At 33.9% G+C, this 21,780-nt stretch overlaps 1 protein-coding gene across 4 annotated transcripts in view; it reads right to left on the bottom strand.

The window, feature by feature from the left end:
• Positions 1–3,506: 3,506 nt before the first annotated feature.
• The window catches only part of LOC135133866 (PR domain zinc finger protein 1), a 34,638-nt gene continuing 16,364 nt past the window's right edge, over positions 3,507–21,780 (bottom strand). For 3 of the 4 annotated variants that reach the window (XM_064062393.1, XM_064062394.1, XM_064062395.1), the window contains 7 exons: positions 13,850–14,038; positions 13,680–13,799; positions 13,565–13,612; positions 12,923–13,175; positions 12,605–12,818; positions 11,084–12,555; positions 3,507–5,032 (listed from right to left, as the gene is read on the bottom strand). In XM_064062393.1, coding sequence (XP_063918463.1) covers positions 4,797–5,032; positions 11,084–12,555; positions 12,605–12,818; positions 12,923–13,175; positions 13,565–13,612; positions 13,680–13,799; positions 13,850–14,038 — 2,532 coding nt within the window. In that variant the 3' untranslated portion in view covers positions 3,507–4,796. The remainder of the gene's footprint in view (positions 5,033–11,083; positions 12,556–12,604; positions 12,819–12,922; positions 13,176–13,564; positions 13,613–13,679; positions 13,800–13,849; positions 14,039–21,780) is intronic. The other variant, XM_064062396.1, reaches the window with a different exon arrangement.

Below are 21,780 nucleotides of genomic sequence, written 5' to 3' on the forward strand. Positions count from 1 at the left end.
CACTTGGCACTTCACACCTTTGATTATATTATATAAATTATAATCAAAGCTTCACACTGCGAGTCTGTTCTGTACTGCGAGTTGTCAAGTTCGAATATCGTATTAAATTGTAGGTTAGATATTTTGATTGACTCAGTTTGAGGTTAGCCGTTTCTATGTTTAGCCGGGAGTTATTCCGTTCTGCGTTTGCGCAGTTTAACAATTCTTACAGAGTTCACTCTGTCCACTGTGAACGTAGATAAGCATAAGCCAGACACAAACCAAAAACGTAAATTATGTTATGCGCTCGTTCTTATGTCTTATGTCCATTGTGAATGGGCAGTTAAGTGTTCCACAATAGGCCTCTGCCGCAAGTAATCCAGCGGTCATAAACCATCAAGGGACCAATTGTCTACACTACACAGGGCCGTATGCGCCCGTAAACGTTTAAGATGATTTATGGCACGGCTATTTACATTTTCAATAGAGTTCCTAATACTTGCGGTAATTGAGATTGCAGTGCCATAAAAACGAAGTCAGAATTGGACCACTATAAACCCAAACAACATCTGTGTACAATACCATAGGGCCCCACCATGTAAATTTCCCAGTTGACCTCCATGTCCTCAGTCCGACAGGGCGAAACCACCTTTAAAAAAATAAAACTCACTTAATAATGTAGGCAACCATGTATAGAGGAAACTTACCCCGTTCTGGGAGGGTAACTGGAATGTTGGTCAAAGAGGGTAGTTTTCAAAAAGGGTCTAGTGACTGTTTATATTGAGTATAAACACGTATTAAAATTGGTACGTAGAACTTTATAATTTCACAAACCGGCAGTTAAGTAAGTATTTAAATAAAAATGAATCGCATTTGACGGCATAGTCTTGCTCCCTGACCGTAATTAATGTAATATCAGTTAGTTATAGTTCATGCAATAGTTATGGCCTCTAGTCTTAACCGTTGGTTCATTTTGAGAGAAAGGGCATTGAACATTATTATTATCAGTTAAATTGACACAATCATGGACTGTGTCACGTAACGAAGATTTGTTTGCTTTGCAGTTTCAGTAATTCACTCAATGACCATCGCAACGCCGGGAGTACTTGTATCTAAAAAAAGTATCTAGTATCTGTATCTTGATAAAATCGAATTTAAGCACAAAATATCTGTATCTAGATACAAAATTAATGGCGCAGATACAGATACATTTTTTTATTTCACTTTTTTTTCAGTCGTTGTTAGTTGAGTTATACTAGTAGTAATTTTTGATACTTCATGTTGGTGATTTTGGTCACATAAACAAAAATAGAGGTAAGAGGTCCACTAATAGTGTTCTGTCACGGAAATTTTCATATTTTAAATATCATCATTTCCTACATTGTAGCCTTCAGTACTTATACATCTTTAAATATAATCCTGAGGGGTAATAAATCTAAGCCATGGTAAGATGGTATTTTAAAAACCATAAACCACAATTCACTATTCACTTTTCTACACATATCGGGGCAATGCATTTTATCTGTGTACCTGAGCAACCCGGGTCCGGTAGGCCCGCTGGTTGTATTTGTGTTATTAAATAAGAGTAATTTTAATAGTAAAAATATTTCTTTAAGGTATGTTATTATTTTTAGAAAATAATAATTGCGTATTATATAATGATTAATTTTTTCAATTAGCACAAATTAGTTCTGTAATCGACTAATCGATTCATATATTATATTCATTCAATACATACATTCCTCTCGCATAAATCGCATATTTGTTACTGTTTTATACCTTTATTTTTCAGACAAATGTGGCATCTTTTCCTGCTGCCACATGTGTCATTTCTTCATTTTTTCATTGTTGAACCTAACGGGAGGCGGGCTTGGCAGGTCCGTTTTGCCCTAGAATGTGCCAAGTGTAAATCTTGGGCAATAAAATTAATATTTTTGCAACCCTCGGTAGACTAATTTATCGTGATATATTTTCAGAAATCGTGAAACGAGATTAAAATAAAATGAGTTTCAACAAAAATCTGAAAATTTAAAGTTGCACTCTGGTAATTCCGGACTGCCAGGCAGCCTTTGATCCTATAAGGGGTTTAAATACCTTTCTAAGAAATTGTACTTATTTTGCCTTATTAAACGGAACCAGCAATTCTTCTTAAAATGTATATACCTGCCGCACCGGGATAGACGATTACCGGACATGGTCATAAAAACATCGTAAGCCGATATTGAAGACTAATAATAATTTATGACAGGTTGTCGACAACAGACCTTCAGCACAGAATAATCATTTCCTGTATTCTTTTGAAATATTAATTTTAATGCTGGAGATAAACACAATTTGGATACTGTAGTATGGGAATAAAAACAAAAAAAAAAATATTCTTTTTAAACGTACATAATAAATATTGCACAATTTGCGACACATCAAAGAGCGAAGCGATGGCCTATTTGCAGGAAAAAAGAAAAGATTTTTCAGTCTTTAATAACCATGCTACAGTAAAATGTTTATTTTTTTAAATTTAATACCACAATCCCTTCTCCTGCACCTGTGGAACGGGTGTTTAGTAGCAAAAACCAAATTCTGACACCAAGAAGAAATAATTTAGGTAACAATACGTTCGAAATGTTGTTAACTTTAAAAAATTCATTAAACAATACATAAAAAAATACAGAAACATGTTTTCAGTTATTTTATTCGCCAAAGCTTCAAAAAGTATCTTGTATCTGTATCTAGATACATTTCGAAAAAATCGAAAACAATCTGTATCTACATACTTTTATCTTCCATATATCTATACCTGTATCTAGATACTTTTAAAAGTATCTGTCCCCAACACTGAAAGCCATGGGGATTCGAGAACAAAAGCATAATGATTGCTTGCTTGTTATCTAATCTTGTTCCAACTCTACATACTTGACGTGCTCTACTCTGATCTAGTTCGATTCGCGCTAATAATCCTGATCAACTTACAAAAGAAACAATAATCTTAGCAAAAAAGTGAAAAAAGTAAGCAGTAAGATGTTCCTAAGGAGACTTTTCTAGATTCATCATCGTTTAGTTCGATGTCCTTTGTAAACAGTAATCTTGAAGCAACTTTTATCGTTAGTGGGAACGAAACACACTGGAGCGGTTAAACACAATATTATGTAATGGTTATTTGTGTAACTAGTGCGCGACATGGTCTCTGGGGCTTAAACGTTTGTGAATGAGTTTTCCCACGGGAGAAAATATACTTTACTTTGTAAAATGTCGAAGTCAAATAATTGCATAATGTTTAATGTAACTGTTCATATTTTGTAAAAGTAAAAAATATACACTGTAGCAATAAAAGGCGTATAAATTTTTTACGTTTTAATATTCATATGAACATTTTTACATGCACGAGATACCAAAATAGTTTGAATGTAACAGTTCCAAATGAATAAATAACAACTACGACAAATAAATAGCGAACATTTCTAAGACTAACACGTTACGACTTAAATTAGGTATGGGGAGAAATGAGAAGGGGTTGAAATGATGAGACGTCATAAAATCATACCTTTGTAATAAACAACAAAACGAAGGTACCCACCTAAACTAATTTTTCATGTTAAATGCAAACGTGCAAACACCGGGATTCATTCGAAATGTACAATTTTCTTAAAACCAAGTAACACAACGATGTTTCAGAAGCCGAAGGTTTGTAGAGAGATATAAATAACTACAAGTACAACTAAATAACAATAAAAAACAAATCTTATTGTACACAGTACATACTACCTTTAATAATAATCGTATTATACTATTGTGTGTTATATGAAATAACTCGGAAACAAAAACTGTCAAAAACAAAATATGGAGGTTTGTACCTTATATGCGAAAGGCAATGTGTTGTTATAAACGAACAATTTATGTACACGGCAAGTGATCGCGCTAATTTTAAAATATTCACAATTTACACAAATTTACATTAATTTCAAGTAGGTACCTAAATTGAAATTATATTTACAGATGACGAAATGTACAAAAATAATGTTTTTACAAAAACCAACAAATGATGATGTACAGTATTTACGATTCGAATCAAATTAATACTGATCTTGTTTTAGTGCAAGCTGACAAATAATTTTCCACCGCTAAGCTCAGGAATTTCGTACACACTTAAATTAAAGTCACAAGCACCATTTAGTTTTATACAATTACATACATTGAACTTTACATGTATAAATAGTAGCGATACATGAAGAGGATGATCTCATTTGGCTTATACTTATTTGGGGTATATTCTAACATAAGTAAGTTATGGATTTAACAGCATATCAAGCAACTACGCTTGCAACAAATACATTTTCCGAAATTTAGGCGTGAGGGGTGACCGAATTTGTAGTTTCTCAATATGGAGTTAAGAGGCGTCCAATCAAGTACCATCAATACATGTCAGTATATTAATGTATATAAACTGCAGAACACATTCAATACAAAATCTACAACGTAAAAACGATCTAGTTTCTCCTAAAACATTCAAATACAAATAAACACACAGTGTAGACAATTTCGTGCAAGTCATAAATAGTATTGCTTTATACGTGATCAGTCTAAAGTCAAAATTCGGTTAATTCCATAAAATACTTTCATTAAACAACTAACAATAAATAGAATAAATTATCTCAACAAAATGTAATGAGTATCTTTAGAAAAATTAAATATTTATTCATTCGAACGCTTACATAACAGTGTCCAGTCCCATCGTGAACACACGTTTTACCTCAGTACTATCCTATTAATAAATAAATCTTAAAAAACTTAACAAAACTACACTAGATGAGCAGGAATACATCTTAGGTACATTCAATTATGTGTGGCTGCGACGACTCGATCACGCTCGGTCGCGTTTCCTTGCCGGGGTGGAGGGAGGACTGCGGGGGCTGTCGCTGGGGGGTCTGCAAACCGGGGGGCAGCGGCCTGGAGAGGCCGGGGTGCAACACCGAGTGGGCGACCTGGGGCTGCTGCTGGGAGTGGATTTCCAGGAATTCTTTGGAGTCCTCGTGGATGTCTTTGTTCATTTCTACAGATCCTGAGAAGGACAAGAAACACTGTTACGACAGGACCTACTTTTCATCCTTTTTGTTTGGGAAATTTAGACATCTGACTGACTTTTATTATTTTAAGTCTAAAATTAGACATCATACGTTTGTCGTGAATGTGATTTGAGGTACTACCACGCAAAAGTATTGTCGGTACCACGGTGTATAATAAGTTAGGTGTTACGACGAAGCGTATTCACCGTGCATCGACTTGACGCCGGTTTAGTCACGATGAGCGGTCGAGAGAGACAGACAGCGGCGGCCTGTAACCTCTCACTTAGATCTGTTTAGCAGCGTTTGGCGGGCTTTTTCCCTCTCTAGGTGTGACAGATTTTGCTAGGTTTTCTCTGCGATTTCTTACTTGTTTTTTGATTTATCAATAAAAATGGGTAGAAAATGTGTTGTGCCTAATTGTTCTAGCGGATACAATGGTAATCCCGAAAAAGTGTCGGTGTTTCGGGTACCTAAAGACAGATTACTGGAATGGCACTTTTATTGCAGTAGTGAACTGCTGGTTTTGAACAACACTTTGCACTAAAAAATACTGGTCGTCGCTATAGTAATAGTAGGCATTTTATGTTGAATTTTATTTTTACTTAAAACAATTACTCGCTTTTTATCGGTTATGTGTTATGTTTTAACATTCAAGAAACAGAATTGATGTTTATTTTCAGAGGGTTTTTGAATGCGATATGTATTTTTTCTTTATTCCACATAAACTATATTTTTTGCAGAGATTTTTCGGCACAATTCGACAAGCAGGTTGTGCCAATGGACATCCCTTATCTATAACTCTTTGCAGCTATACCGAATGTTATCGGTTTATAAATTATTAAAACCTCCGAAATTTGGTAATTGCAGACAGATGCAGGAAAATAGTAATGCAAATCATTCGTTATCATTTAATGACTCCAAAAATATTTTTGAAACAAATACCAGAATGCGGGAAAAATCATGTTGAGAAAATAAAAAGGAAAAATGAATATATTTTAGATACAGATTCACCGATTAACGAAATAGACGAACAACTATTTGAAGATGTCACTACAACTAAAATTGTTGACAACATCATTTATTACTTAGCTGGATTTGTCGCAAAAAAAAATTGTACAATACTTCAAAATGTAATATTTGCCGTGAACAGTTATATAACAAAGAAGATCCATGTTCTAGTGCATCTGAATTTACTAGTACAAAATCCAGGGGGTGGTTAAACCATCCAGATTTGTTAATGTTTAATATGTTCCAATGGGTGGAAGGGATACTTATGAAATATATCGATTTTGTGGATGTATTCGATGCAACAATTGAAGAGCTATTCGCAACAAAAATTTTTATGACTATTTACTTTCCTTTTTCTTGTGAAGAGCATAGAATGGAAATATTTTCAAAGGCAATATATTTTTACACAATTATGCAAATTAAACAATTTTATAAACAGGAACAAGAGAAAACAACCAAGGCATGTGCAGAAAAAAGGAAAGAGTCTCGATTACAGACTACGTAATAATGGTAAATTTTTATTTCTCAAACAGTAAAGCAGATAATGGTTAATGGATATTTTTCAGTTGTCTTGTGAAACGAACAGAAGTAAGTGATACTAATATAATATGTGAAGGCGAAAAGAACTATCTTTAACAACGAGTTTACATTCATCTTTTTAAATAAATTATTATTTTAAAAATGTTTAAAGTTTTTATTTTAATACAACGGATAATTAATTTTGATGATTTTTGGACCTAAATGGCTTTAATTCCGACAAATACTTCTCCCGTCTCTTTCCCGTCCGTGCGATTAAATGATGGCCGCCCTCTTCTGTTTCTCTCACTCCAAATCTGTGACTAGTTGGGGACACGTTTCACGCGCTCGTCGGAACACCTAACTTATTATACACCGTGGTCGGTACCCAGCGGCGAGGCCTTAGGCTGCTCCGCCTCCTCTCTGATATTTTTAATAAGAAATCAACTAGATAATTTTTTTATATTCTTTTTTAACATTTTCTTTTTTTGCTTTGATATTAATAATAATCTGTTACATATTTCTTCCTTCCTTTTATTTCGCTGTAAATTCGGGTACACTCTATACTGTAACATTCATTATCATTTGCTTGCATTCATTTCTTCGTATATTAGTGACTTATTTCCATAATAATGATCCAGAACCCCCACTATATAAGTACTAACATAGTACAAACAACTTTTTACTTCTTATGCGTAAGCTAAATAAGAATTATAATCGAGTCCATCGGGCGACTGATTTTTATTGGTATGGTATGTTAAGAATATTGGATATGTAAATGGTAAAAGGCTAACCAAAATTTATCGGTTCATCCCCATCAACAATGGAATGACGTCATCTCCAAATTTTATAATAGTAAATGTTATTTAAATTTTATAAAATAACGTACTCTCCCACTTGTGGCTTATGAATCAGTGTTGAGTTTTTACCTTAGGCATTCAGGTTTTTGAAAAAAAGAGCAAAATTGTGTAATTTTTACAACTTAATGTTTCAATTTTAGATTTTCTAAATTTTGGATTTTTCAATTTCTCAATTTCTCGATGAATCGATTTGTTCGTTTCGATTTCTCGATTTTTCAGTTTTTCAGTTCCTCAATATTTCAATTTTTCGATTTCTCGGTTTTTTGGTTTTTTCAATTTTTAATTTTTAGATTTTTTGCTGTTTCGATTTCTCAATTTTTTAATTATTCGATTCTACAATTTTCCGATTCTTCAATTTTCGATTTTTTTATTTGTTGATTTTTCTATTTTTCGATGTTTCAGTTTTACAATTTTTCAATTTTTTGATTATGTAATTTTCCTAAATTTTCAATTTTTCGATATTTCAGTTTTGCAATTTTTCAATATTTTGGTTCTTCGAATTTTCTATTTGCTTTTTGATTTTTTGATTTTTTGCTTTTTCAATTTTTAAATTTCATAATTTCTATTTTTCAATTTTTAATTTTTTACAATTTTTCTTCGATTTTTCAATTTACCGATATTCAGTTTTGGGATTTCTTCAGTAGTTGGATTGTGAGATTTTAGATTTCCCGATTTTTTACTTTTTCGGTTTTTCAATTTTTCGATATTTTAGTTCTGGGATTTTTCAATATCTAGATTCTAAGATTTTTCAACTTTTCGATGTTTCAATTCAATTTCAATGACTTTTTACGTTTTCATTTTTTAAATTTTAGATTTTTCTAATTTTCTATTCTTCAATTTTTTCGATTAATTCTTCGATATTTCAATTTTGGAATTTTTCAACTTTTCATTTTTTCAAGTTTTCTTCGATTTTTCAGTTTTCCGATTTTCAGTTTTGGGATATCTTCAGTATTTGGATTGAAATTTTAGACTTTTCGATTTTTGGATTCTCAGTTTTTTACTTTTTCGATTTTTCAATTTTTCGATTCTTAAATTTCTTTCTGCATTTGAATTCTTTGATTCTTCAATTTTTCTTCGATTTTTTTAATTCTTCGATATTTTAGTTTTAGTATTTTTCAATATTTTGGTTCTTCGAACTTTCTACTTTTCGATTTCCTGTCTTCTGACTTTTTCAATTTTACTTTTTTTTGATTTCCGAATTTTCAATTTTTTAATTTTTGAATTTTCTGCTTCTTCAATATTTTTACTATTCACTTTTTCGAATTTATAAATTTTAGAGTTTTAAGTTATGAATTTTTGAGTTTTATATTTTCAGTTCCCCAATTTTTCGATTTTTCAGTTTCCAATTCCTCAATTTTGCGATTTTTTAAATTTTGGATTTTTCGACTTTGATTTTTTGACTTTTTGATTTCACGATTTTTCAGTTTTTCAGTTTCTCAAATTACCGACGTTTCAGTTTTGGGATTATTCATTTATTCGATTCTTCAATTTTTCTTCGATTTTTCAATTTCAATGATGTTTACGTTTTTATTTTTTAAATTTCAGATTTTTCAATTTTTCTATTCTTCTATTTTCTCGATTTTTTTAATTCCTTGATATTTGAGTTTTGGGATTTTAAAATTTTTCGTTTTTACAATTTTTTTTCGAATTTTCAATTCTTCAATATTTCAGTGTTGGTATTTTTCAATTTTTAGATTCTTCAATTATTCGACTTTTCAATTTTTCGATTCTTCAATCAATTTTTTATTTCTTCGATATTTCCATTTTGGGGTTTTTCAATTTTCCGATTTTCAGTTTTGGCATTTCTTCAGTATTTGGATTGCCAGATTTTAGACTTTTCGATTTTTCGATTTCTCGAATTTTTACTTTTTCGATTTATAAATTTCATATTTTTCTGTTTTCAGTTCTTCGATTCTTTTTTTTTTTCAATTTTTTTTAATTCTTCGATATTTCAATCTTAGGATTTTTCATTATTTTGGTTCTTCGAACTTTCTACTTTTCGATTTTTCGATTTCCCGACTTCTGACTTTTTCGATTTTTTTTTGGTTTTTGAATTTTCAAATTTTTAATTTTTCAATTTTTGTCGTTTCGATTTCTCGATTTTTCAATTTTTTTTATTCTTCAATATTTTTATTTTTCGAATTTTTTTAAATTTTGGATTTTTCGACTTTTTTTTCGACTTTTCAATTTACGAACGTTTCAATTTTGGGATTATTCATTTATTCGATTCTTCAATTTTCCTTCGGGTTTTCAATGTTTCGATTTTTCAATTTCAATGATCTTTTACGTTTTCATTTTTTAAATTATAGATTTTTCCATTGTTCAATTTTTCTATTCTTCAATTTTTTTGCGGTTTTTAATTCTTCGATATTTGTGCTTTGGGATTTTAAAATTTTTCGTTCTTCCAATTTTTTTTCGAGTTTTCAATTCTTCGTTATTTAAGTTTTGGTATTTTTCAATATTTAGATCCTTCGATTTTTCGACTTCGATTTTTCCATTTTTGAATTTCAAACTTTTCTATTTTCCAATTTTTCGATTCTCCGCTGATTTTCCAAGCGCGTTCCCTTGGCAGTAGTTTCGCTAGATAGTGGGTAGGGACAGTGGGAATCTCGTTAATCCATTCATGCGCGTCACTAGTTAGCGAATCCATGTTGAGTTTTTATCTTAGACATTCGGATTTTTTGAGAAAGAAAAAAATCTATAAAAACATTTTGCAAATTGACTCCGAAACTGCAAAACCGAATGCTCTGAAATTTTGAAAAAGTTAAGGTTTAAATTTGTGTTTATTCCCTTTCAAAAAATAAATGACGTCTTGACAAAATTTTTTAAGTTTTTACACTCAGATTTTTTGGAAAAAAAGGCAAGAGCAGTTCTTAGACCAATTTTTGTTAAAAAAATCAATCTATTGTTTATTTTTAAGGGTGTGGAAATGAAATACGTATTGACATAATCAACGTCACCATTAGTTTCTGAATATTGTGTTGCATAATTTTGTCCACGCCCTTAAAAAAGTGATCTATAGAGTAGTTTAAAAATATTATCTCAAAAATTTCTTTATGTAAACAAACTAGGAAATTTTGGTCGACTTTATTCTACCTAAGCCTTTATGGCATTATGGAAATTCATAGCGAGGAGGCGGAGAAGACTAACACCTCTCGTTGCTGGGTGCCAACAATATTTTTGCGTGCGATAATTCATGCTTCGACAACTTTTGTTCTTTGTTTTCAGCCAGAAAAACTGTTATGTTTTAAAGTAAAAAATTTGTTACTTTAAAACATGTTTGGATTTTTTTGGCTGAAAACTAACTTTAAAAACCGAGAAGGCAGACCTATATTCATTAAATTTTCAACCTCCACTTAGCGAAATTGGATCAATAAACACTCTTGATTTGTCAGTAATAATTTAATTTTACTTGCTGCACACACAAAGTCTAATTGAATTATCATGCAATACGCCCACGAAAAAATTGAAAGTTGTAATTACAGAAGTCTCATTAAAACTTCAAGGTTGTATAATAACTTGCCTATTAAAATTACAGTTTTCTTGTTTACCGACAATGCAGTGCCGAAAGTGACTCGAATTAGTTGAAATTCAAAAACGGGGTCAAAAATATGACGTCACCCTTATTTTACACCTACTTGGTATTTCTTTTGCGAAACTTACCTAAACTACCGTCCGATCCAGCGTACTCGTAGTACCCATTGGGCGATCCCTCCCCATTCAGTTCTTCGTCGATATTATTCGGGCGACAGCTCGTCGTCTTCCAGTGCGTCCTCAAACCAGAGGCACTAATATAGTTCTTGCCACACTCCTGACAAATATAAGGTCTTTCGTTCGTATGCAACCTCTTATGTAACTTAAGATGTACAAATTGAGTAAACTTCGCGGGACAGAAATCACAAGCGTAGGGCTTCTGCCCACTGTGCAGCCTTAAATGAGTCTTAAGATTCGAAGTCGAAGAGAACCTCTTCTTGCAGATCCCGCACTCGTGCGGCCTCTCCCCAGTGTGCACCAAGTGGTGCTTCTGCAGGTGCGCCAACTGCGTAAACGACTTGGTGCAGACGCTACACTTGAACGGCCTCTCCCCACTATGGGTCCTCAAGTGGACCTTAAGGTTAGAGAGCTGCCCGAACGTCTTGCAGCACACGTTGCACTCGTAGTGCATCTTCCCGTCCTTCTTCTTCAGAGGGTAGGGCAGGCTCCGGTAGCCCCTCGACTGACCCGAATTGGGGCTCCCGGGACTCCCGTTGATCGAGCCACCCCCGTCCGGGCTCCTCGAGCATGGGGACGCGCGCCCGTTGGTCTGAATCGGGTTCAGAGGGGTGAGGAGGTGATGCGTGAGGTTCGAGTTGATGATGTGGGTCGCCGGGATCATGAGATTGGACCCGTTCGGATGGTGGTTGGTGGTGAAGCTCGTCGTGATGGGTGGAGAGTACGTCGTCGTGGGGGCGGACGTGATGGTGCTGTGGACAATCCCGTTGGAGGGGTAGATGTTGTAGTAGTTGCTGGGTTGGATGTGATTGGTGTAGTTTTCGGTGGAGTGAGGTACGTAGACGGTGGTCGGCTGAACGGGACTCGGGGGGTGGTTTTTGATCATCGCGGGACTAGGAGGAAGCATGTTTTGAACTTGGACGTTTGAACTTGAGTCGGGACTGCAGGGCATGGTCCCGTATCGATGACTCTTCTTGTAGGAGTAAGCCATCTCGGTTGGCGAGCTGGGAGGGGGCGTGGCGTTGGGTTGTCTCTGGTTGTTGTCATTGTTGTTGGTGTCGATCCTGTTCCTTAGAAGGATGTTTTCCAGGATGCTAGACGATGGCGGCGTGTATCGCGAAATCACGTTCTGGGATTTCACTTCTGGTTCGTAGAACGGTTTGTTAGGAACTTCAGGCGGAGGCGAGTCGATTACGATTACTGTACTTGGAGGTGTGATTATTCTCGGGGTTAGTGTTGTTACTTCAGGTACTGCAGCGTCACTGGGGACTTCTTTTTCCATTTCGTGGTCGCTTTCCACTCCTTTCGTCGATTTGTAGTGGTAAGCTTTTGAGATTTTTATTTTCACTTTCCGGTACTCGTTCTTCTGAGTTTCTGGTGATACGGGTTTGATCACCGCGGTTTCCTTCGAATTTGGTTTTTTACTGCAAAAGGTGAGTTAGATTGGTACTAGGCGCGACTACACACACTTACCTAAAATCAAGAACGTAATTACTCTCACTATCGGAATCACTCGAGTCTTCGGGAGGTGTGAAAGCATCATCATGATAGCCGTTACTGTGGTACCCTTCATCTGATCTCACACTTCCGTCGGTTGGTGTTAACTGGTGTTCGTAAGGACCGTCTTTGGCAGGTGGGTCCGTAGTGCTGACAGTGATAACTTCTGACGATTGTTGTACTTGTTGTCCTACAAGAAAATTAACACCTGGTGACGTGTACTAATAAAACAAAGACTCAACGCTGTACAAGTACTACTGTAGTACCGTCGTGTGTCTTGTTTCAGCAACTTACGTATTCTTTGTAACATCTGCTCGCCGGTTAGGGGGTAGTTAAGTCTTTCCGCGAATTCCTTGCAGTACCACACGAGAAGTTCCTGGTTGGGAAGAATAGGTTTGATGGTGTAAAAATAAATATTCATTTTATATTGACAGGCGATTAAGTTTTGAGATTCACTGGAGTAAGCAGGATTCACATATCTCATCCAGTTAGCTTTAGACGTGTCAAATCCATCTATGTAATAATACAGCTCGTTATCTTTATATATCTGCAAGAGAAAAACCGGTTAAATGTCGTACTGGAGTTAGTGGTTTCGTTAAGACATTTGAAGAAAACTCTTTGTAAGCACTTTATACAATCGCAATTAGGAACAAACGGCCGTAAACTATATAAAGATCAAGTCGCGCAACGTTTTCCTTTCGGTTTCACGATAATTATTTATGTGTCCGGTACTTTAAAGCCAACCACCCGAAATAACCACAACATAATCGAAAGCCGTAGCGAATTTTAAGGAAGAATGTAGTTAATATAAAGCTCGCTAAAATTACACCGAAGGTGAATATGTTCCAAACTTTACAACTAAAATCTGAAATTTTGCCAAGGATTTCACACAAATGTCTTGTTAGTTATTTTCGAGAAAATAATTAAAGATGATACCTTGCTGTCATTAGAACTGTTTCTATAAAAGCCTTCCCTCATTTGAACCTGAACCAGGAAGAGATAAATTAGGAAAACCACAACCAAGAGGAGTCGGAAGAAGAATCGGACTTACCCTCCAAAAGTATTTCCGATTCGCAGAACTTGGTACAGCATCTTTGGCATAAATTTCTCCCACGAGAGGCCCGAAGCGGGTCCCTCGTGGGATATATCCTGTACTCCAAACGCCTTGCGCCTGCAAAAGATCTTTGAACTTAGAGCACCCAAAACCACCACGAAACTCACGTCTGACAGCGCTTGAGATGTTTTGAGGACGAGATTCCTAGGAAGGGTAGCTTCAGCCCGATTCGGTATCCCCGGCTCAACCGGCAGATCCGGAACTATATACGTCGTATGCAGTTCGAACTCTTCTTCGTGGATGTTGGCCAGATCGAACTCGCTGGCGGATGTTACTGCTACCTCATCCATCATGTCCTGAAATAAAAATCATAATTAGCTCGCTCTAGGTGCAATACACCGACGGAACCATCCACTTATGACAAATTACATGTCTTAAAAGTTAGACCCGTGAAGGTGAGCATCGTGATTTGACGGAACTGAAGCATTTAGCAGTTCAAAGCTCTCGAAATAACGCCGGCACGACCACGAGGAAATGCAGGGCGGGCTCATTTGAAAGTAAGATTTTCGAATATCCTGCAATTAATTTTTTCGGCGATGAGACGGCAGCAATTTCACTTTTCCTGTGTTGCAATTAAATTTCGACCACGTTTCGTTGGTGATAAGCATAGGTCCGCGAGCGGAGTCTTGAGGGACCCCTCGTTTTCGGCACAGGAGCCCGTAGTAAGGAAACTTGGAGACGTAGTGACCGCTTAACGCGCCCCATTTAGCCGGCAAAGCACAGGCACGTAGACAAGGTCGATGCAGTGAAAGCAACAGTAGTGACCTCTGCGCTCATCTGGGGTGTAATCAATGAGAGGGGTTGAAATGCACTTCGCAGCCAATTAGCGCGTTTCAAAGACATCAAAGCGAGTGCATTTTTCGTGGAATGCGACCATTATTCAACCCAACACCTTCGTTTTTGCTTAATTAGATGTCGTTTATTTAGCATAATGAATGCAATTATTCGGCATTTTCTCCCTGTCAGCTTGAACACGACATCTTGGCCAATTAGCGGCGTCGAATTTATGCGCCAATTACATAAATTACGCGTATGGGGGTTTTTTGCGTTGGGTGCGTGATGCACTCGGAGCCCGAGACGGTCATTTGCATCCTGGCGAAATTATTGGCGAGTGCTAATGCAAACATTAAGTGAAAGGATATATGGGTCAGTGTGTACATGTATCGATCGACGCGCAGCGGCGTCGGGATGCACCACGTCCGATTTGACGTCATCACATTTATGACGTCATTTTCGAGTCAAAATGGCGCTGCTTCACTCGGGAGGCGGGAAGAGGGATGTAATTCAATTAGGGAGAAGCCGCAAGTGAGCGGCAAGGAAAAGTTGATCAAATACGATATTAAAATGCAGTCAGGGGAAAAATTAAGAAAAATGCATTGATGATAAATTCGAATTATGACAGTTGTTGCACATTTTTTTTTAGACGACTTCGTGGATAAAATATTTTGGTTTGAAATGAGATAACTTTACAATTCTTTTTACCTCCTGGGCAACAGCTGAGGGAAGTATTGGCACTTTTGTATTTTGCAGTTTTTAAGGTAGAATATCATGAGTCCAGTTTCTGGTTATCTGTCATCTGTCAGTCTGTTTGCGGTCTAGCGTATAATAAAGTATAATATACCTATGTTGTTACATGTGTCGCAGTAATTCATTTTAATTTTGGACTATCCATATAGGAGTTGTCTTAAGGAGATTATGTCTGAGTCATCAAATGTTTCAGTATACATCAAGATTTTGTTTTATTTATTTATATATCTCGTCCAATAACTTGAGGTCACTTAAAAATCCTATGTCATAAAATTTATTTGGACCATCTATCGTATGAACCACGTCAGTCGAGTTCTCACCTTTTAAAAAAAATAGTTCCATGGCTGACTAGACGACGTTTTTTCTCGATCATATACTTAGTATTTTTAAATCTTTAAATTTTACGATCCTCTTGTGTCCTAAATATGGTACTTAATTTTTGATATTTTCATTTTTTTAGAAAAATGTTGTCATCGAAGGACCTCTGTAATACTTTTTCATACAATTTTGACACTTGTATAAAAAACAACCTGCTGATAAAATTCTGGAAATAATAATATATTCTAGATTTCTATTTTTAGTTTTCCAAAAACTTGAAAGTGTTGACACTGCATATAAAAGTTATCCTAAGTAGATTAAATCTGGACCATGAAATCAAGATCCCTTTTCATCTATATACTTATCTCCTCGAATAACTTAATGATGTCCTTTAAAAATTCTATATAATAAAATTTACATACAATACCACGCTTGAAATGGATCAAAAAATATATTTGAACGTATATATTGTATCAACTATTCAGTTGATATTGTATTGTATTCATTCAGTAATATCATGATTAGTAATACATAAATACCTGCTAAGAAAGACTGATTTTGGCAAATGAGATCCCTCTAAGAAAAGAGAGGGTGGGTGGGCGGGCTTAATACCTGCTAAGATAAAACTGATTTTCTCAAATCACATACCCTCTTATAAAATGAAGGGTAGAGGGTATATCATTTGACAAAATCAATTTTATCTTGGCAAGTATTGGCCCCGCCCGCCCACCCTTTATTTTCTTGGAAGGTATGCCATCTGCCAAAATCAATCTTATCTTGGCAAGTACTAGCCCCGCCCGCCCGCCCTTGTTTTTTCGAAGGTATGTCATCTGCCAAAACCAGTCTTATCTTGGCAAGTACTAGCCCCGCCCGCCCGCCCTTGTTTTTTCGAAGGTATGTCATCTGCCAAAATCAGTCTTATCTTGGCAAGCACTAGCTCCGCCCACCCGCCCTTTATTTTCCTAGAGGGCTAATACCTGCTAAGATAAGACTGACTTTGGCCATTGAGATCCCTCTAAGAAAATAGAAGGCGGGTGGGCGGGGTTAGTACCTACTAAGATAAAACTGATTTTTGCAAATCACATATTTTCTAAGAAAAAAGAGAGTGGGTGGGCGAGGCTACTACCTGCTATGTCAAGACTGATATTGGCAAATGACATACCCTCTAAGAAAATTTTATATTCTGTTTCAAGCAGAATATAAATATCAAACTATTAGGTGTCTTCTAATATGGTGCTTAAATTACTGATAGTTTAATTTTTTTTTTACAAAAATGGTATTATCGAAAAACGTGTCAGTACTTCTAATTAAAATTTTGACACATTTAGGAAAAAATATCCTGCTAATAAAATTTGAATACAACGTTCAAAAATAAAAAATAAGTTAAGAAAAAATGATTTACTTATAACTTTAGAGTTTCGGTAAAAAAATTTGAGTAATGGTAACATAACACATACTTATTTTTTTTTATAACGTTGGAAGATAAAATCAAAACTAATATAGAGAACATATAGGGAACATAAGCTTAATTTTCCCATAAATAATCAGCTGAAATTAAAAAAAAAATGTGGACTTGTATTTTTTTGTTTTCCAAGAGATCAAATCTGGGCCTGGAATTTTTCAATATACATTAAGATTTTGTTTCACTTACATATCTCTTCCAATAACTTGATGACGTCGTTTAAAAATCCCACGCAATAAAATTTGCACACAAGACTACAAAAAATATATTTGGACATATATTTCGTACCAACTATTTCAGAAACAGCGGTTGGAGTTCTCTGATATTTTCAAAACCCAGTAATATTATGATTAGTGGTATATAAATGTATACATTTAAAAACTTAATTCCATGGTTGACTAGACGACGTTTTTTTTCGATCATATAGTATTTTTAACTCTTTCGATTTTACGTTCGATGCATTAATTTTTTTACAAAAATATTATCAAATTCGCATACAAGAACACACATGAAAAGGATCAAAAAATTTATTTGGACTAAAATATCGCCTCAAAATTACTGTTAATTATCTTCTTTTTCAAAATTTTATATTCAGCATTTTTTTATTACGTGGACAATGTAAATATCAAACTATTAGGTATATTCAGTAGAAAACAATAGTGGTGCCACAATAGTTTAAAAAAAATAATTCCATGGCTGACTCGACGACGTTTTTTCTCGATAATATGTATAATATTTTTTACTTTTTCAATTTAACAATCTTTTTGTACCCTAAATGTGGTGCTTAAATTCCTGATATTTTCATTTTTTTACAAAAATGTTATTATCGAAAAACGTGTTAATACTTCTAATTAAAATTTTGACACTTTTAGGAAAAAAACATCCTGCTTATAAAATTTAAATACAATGTTCAACAAAATAAAATATGATATCAGCTGGAAATTAAAAAAAAAATTGGATTTGTAGTTTTTGTTTTCCAAAAATTAACAAAGTGTTAATATTGTCTATAGGAGTTGTCCTAAGGAGATCAAGTCTGGGCTTGGAATTTTTCAGTATACATTGAGATTTTTTCACTTACATTTCTTCTTCAATAACTTGATGACGTAGCTTAAAAATCCCATGTAATAAAATTTGCACACAAGATTACAAAAAATATATTTGGACATATACATATTTCGTATCAACTATTTCAGAAACAGCAGTTGAGTTCTCTGATATTTTCAAAACCCAGTAATATTATGATTAGTGATACATAAATCTATATATTAAAAAAATTAATTCCATGGTTGACTAGACGACGTTTTTTCTCGATCATGTGGTATTTTGAACTTTTTTTATTTTACGTTTATTTTATGTTTTAAATATGTTTTTTACAAAAATATTATCAAATTTGCGTACAAGACCACACATGAAATGGTTCAAAAAATATATTTGGACATATATATAGTCTCAACCTTACTGTTAATTATTTACTTTTTAAAAATTTTTTATTCTGTTTTAAGCATTTTATTTACACAGATAATACAAATGTTAAGCTGATAGGTAAGTTCAATAGGAAACAACACTACTGACATCACAATTAAAAAAAATTAATATCATGGCTGAATAGACTACATTTTTTCTCGATCATATAGTATTTTTAAATAACTCTTTCGATTTTACGGTCTGTTTATGTCCTAAATACGCTGATCACATTATTCATATTGTCATATTTTTTTTAACAAAAATGTTCATTGTCGATATTTTTTAATAAAATTTGACACTTTTTGAAAAAACCTGCTGCTAATAAAATTTGAAAACACTCTTGATCAAAATAAAATATCATAATAAAGAAAAAGTATATATAAATTTAGAGTTTTTGTTAGATTTTTTTAATTAAAATCGGAAAATAAAAACAAAGCTCACAGAGGGAACACAAGCTTGATTTTCCCATAAATAATAAAAAACAACTTGACTTAAAAATTATTATAGACTTGTATTTTTGGTTTTCCAAAAACCTAGGAACTGTTAACAGTTTTTAATTCACCAAGTTTTATAGATTAATGCGACAACAAATGACCACCCGTGCCCACCACCGACTTCTTCCCCGATAAAAAAATTAGCAACCTCCAACCAGACTAATTTTTTGAAGAAATGTTTGTTTGTGTAAACTGTTTTAATTTTTGTGTTTCGGAGTGCAGTCCCGGAAAAGTACGTGAAAATTTCCCCGACCATTCCACTTTATTTCATAGTTCTAGAAACTTCTCGTTAGTTCGTGTTTATTTGGGGTGGCAATAAACACTCCTCTAATTATTTTCCTAGCCGTTTGTAAGTCAAGGTTATCCTTAAATATTTATAATAATTCCCGTATAATATTTGCATTTATGCACCAACTGCATACATATTTGAAATGTTTATTGAAGTGTGAAGCAGCACGCAAACCCGCAGATAAACCTTACTCCATTTCATCAACTTCGCTTCTAATTGATAACCATAAACATCCTTCCAGATAATGAGAGGTTTACAATTTTCTGTTTAATTAAAATTGTAGATCTGCACCTCGATTAGAACTACACTTGATAGAATTATGACTGTGCAGTCTCTGTAAATAAGCGTAACCTTTAAGGTTGCATGAATAATGCTCTGAAAACCTGTAAAATATCACCATCTTCAGTTGAAGGGTTGGATGAATGCAGGTAGAACATGCATTGGGCGACCCCGGAAAATGTCAACAGTTCAAAAGCTGTGACCTTCTGCACAACATGCAAATACTAGTTAATTTTTACTAAAAAGTGCACTGCCTTATTGTGTCTCTAATTAGTGCTTTATCCGTCTGCGTCAATTACAAAATTAGAGGTGTTCTCCGGACAAAGCACGATTTTTTTCTGCAGCATCCGTTGGATGCAAAAAATTAATTTTGTCTTGGATACGGTTATTCCAAAACTAGTTTGGGTGTGCATTTTTTGTTTATTATGTAATGCTCTAATTGGGAACATTATTTTTAGAACAAAAATCCAAATTTGATTAACAATAATTATTGTTGCATGCCAATTAAGCTGACAAGCGGTGAGGCTTTTGCATTAATGATGTAGATATAAATCAGAAACGAAAGGAAGTGTGAGCTTAAAGAAATTCTCTTCGCTTTTGGTGCCACAAAAGGGATTACTATAATTTGGGTGTTGTTTCTTTCAACATTTTGGTTTAATTCGCAATAATCGTGTAACGTATAATTAATTAATTTTTGAATTAAGTATTTATTGAGAATTTCATTATTTGAATAATGAATTTGAATGCTAAAACTCCGAATCAGTGACTCTAGAAAACGATTTTTTAAAATGACGTCACAAACTCTTGGAGGGAATGAATAAACAAATTTATTGATGTTATTTCTAGATTAGTGATAGGGTAATAATAATATAATTGTAAAATTTTAAAGTCTTATTTTGGAAAGCTCGTATCAAATTTTATTTAAATTTCTAATTTCAATGTATCAAAATTAATTATTTATTATTGTAGTCATTTTGAAAAGCGCCTAAAATCAAGTTTCTCGTCAGTTTAAAATTTGTCTACTTTAAGATTACCTAGGAATGGTCAAAATTTAACTTCACGAAAAAGACGTTCCAAAAACTGTCATAGTTTGTCAAAATTTAAGAAAGACCCCCAGTTAAAGCTTAATTCAGGTATTCCATTCAATTGGGCTTGTTCTGGAGTTTCAGAAAGTGGATAATATTGTCTGACTATTATCCCCACCAAAAACTTGATGACGTGATTTAAAAAATCCTAAATACATTTTTCATTATAAAGATCGCTTTCATACGACGTTGACTCAAGAAATTCAGGTAACCAATTTCACTTTGCAGACCTTTTAAGGACATCGTAAGCATGATAAATCGTTAATCAAAGTTTATTAGGTTATCCCTCCCAAAAAATTGATGTCAAAATTTTATTAAAATAATTATTATTCTGTTATCAATTAATAAATCATACCTAGAACATGCAAATTATTATGACGTTATACTTTAGTTTATCAATGCATTAATATTTTTTAGAATCACTCATACAGGATGACTAAAAAAATTAATGAATGAGGCAATGTATTTTAATAATCAAATCAAGATTTGCTCACCCTATTTTCCCGAAAATTTAAGTGTGTAGTACTGTTTTTACTAGTATTACACTTCCAAACTTATATCCTTGTTCTTCCCAAATTGTTGATGACGTCATCACAACATTTTATTATAGAAAAACTCACTTGAAACATACGCATGGCATGCTTCTGTCTCTGTACTTGAACAGTCCACACATAACTTTATTTTAACTTATAGGGTCGTAATAAAAAATAAAATTCACAAAATCAAATTTTATATTTTTTCGAAGAAGCTATATTGGTTTGACTGTACTTCAAGAGCGGGGGAAGTTCTACCTAAATAACCTTGGACCAATTTTTTCTCCACAACGTCATGGTTTTGCACTTAAGTATATGATATAATTAGCAATAAACAATGAGCTCGTTGCAAAAATAAGATGAAAATCGATTACTAAATAACGATTTATCCAATTATTATTTTTTTACTTCTCGAGCTAAGGAAGTATTGCAACAGGGTTCATCGGACAACTCGTTACTTTCATTTTTTCTCGACGTTTCATAACCCCTAGAGTATGAATACGTGTTAATTTTTATTAGACAAATAAATTGATTGTTGTCGAATTTTGTATGTATGTTACGAATGTCATATAAGTGGTAAAACGATT

The sequence above is a fragment of the Zophobas morio genome, unplaced genomic scaffold (genome assembly GCF_036711695.1).
Source record: "Zophobas morio isolate AGI-343-1 ecotype UQ-CSIRO unplaced genomic scaffold, CSIRO_AGI_Zmor_V1 ptg000022l, whole genome shotgun sequence".
In the NCBI taxonomy this organism is placed as follows: domain Eukaryota; kingdom Metazoa; phylum Arthropoda; class Insecta; order Coleoptera; family Tenebrionidae; genus Zophobas; species Zophobas morio.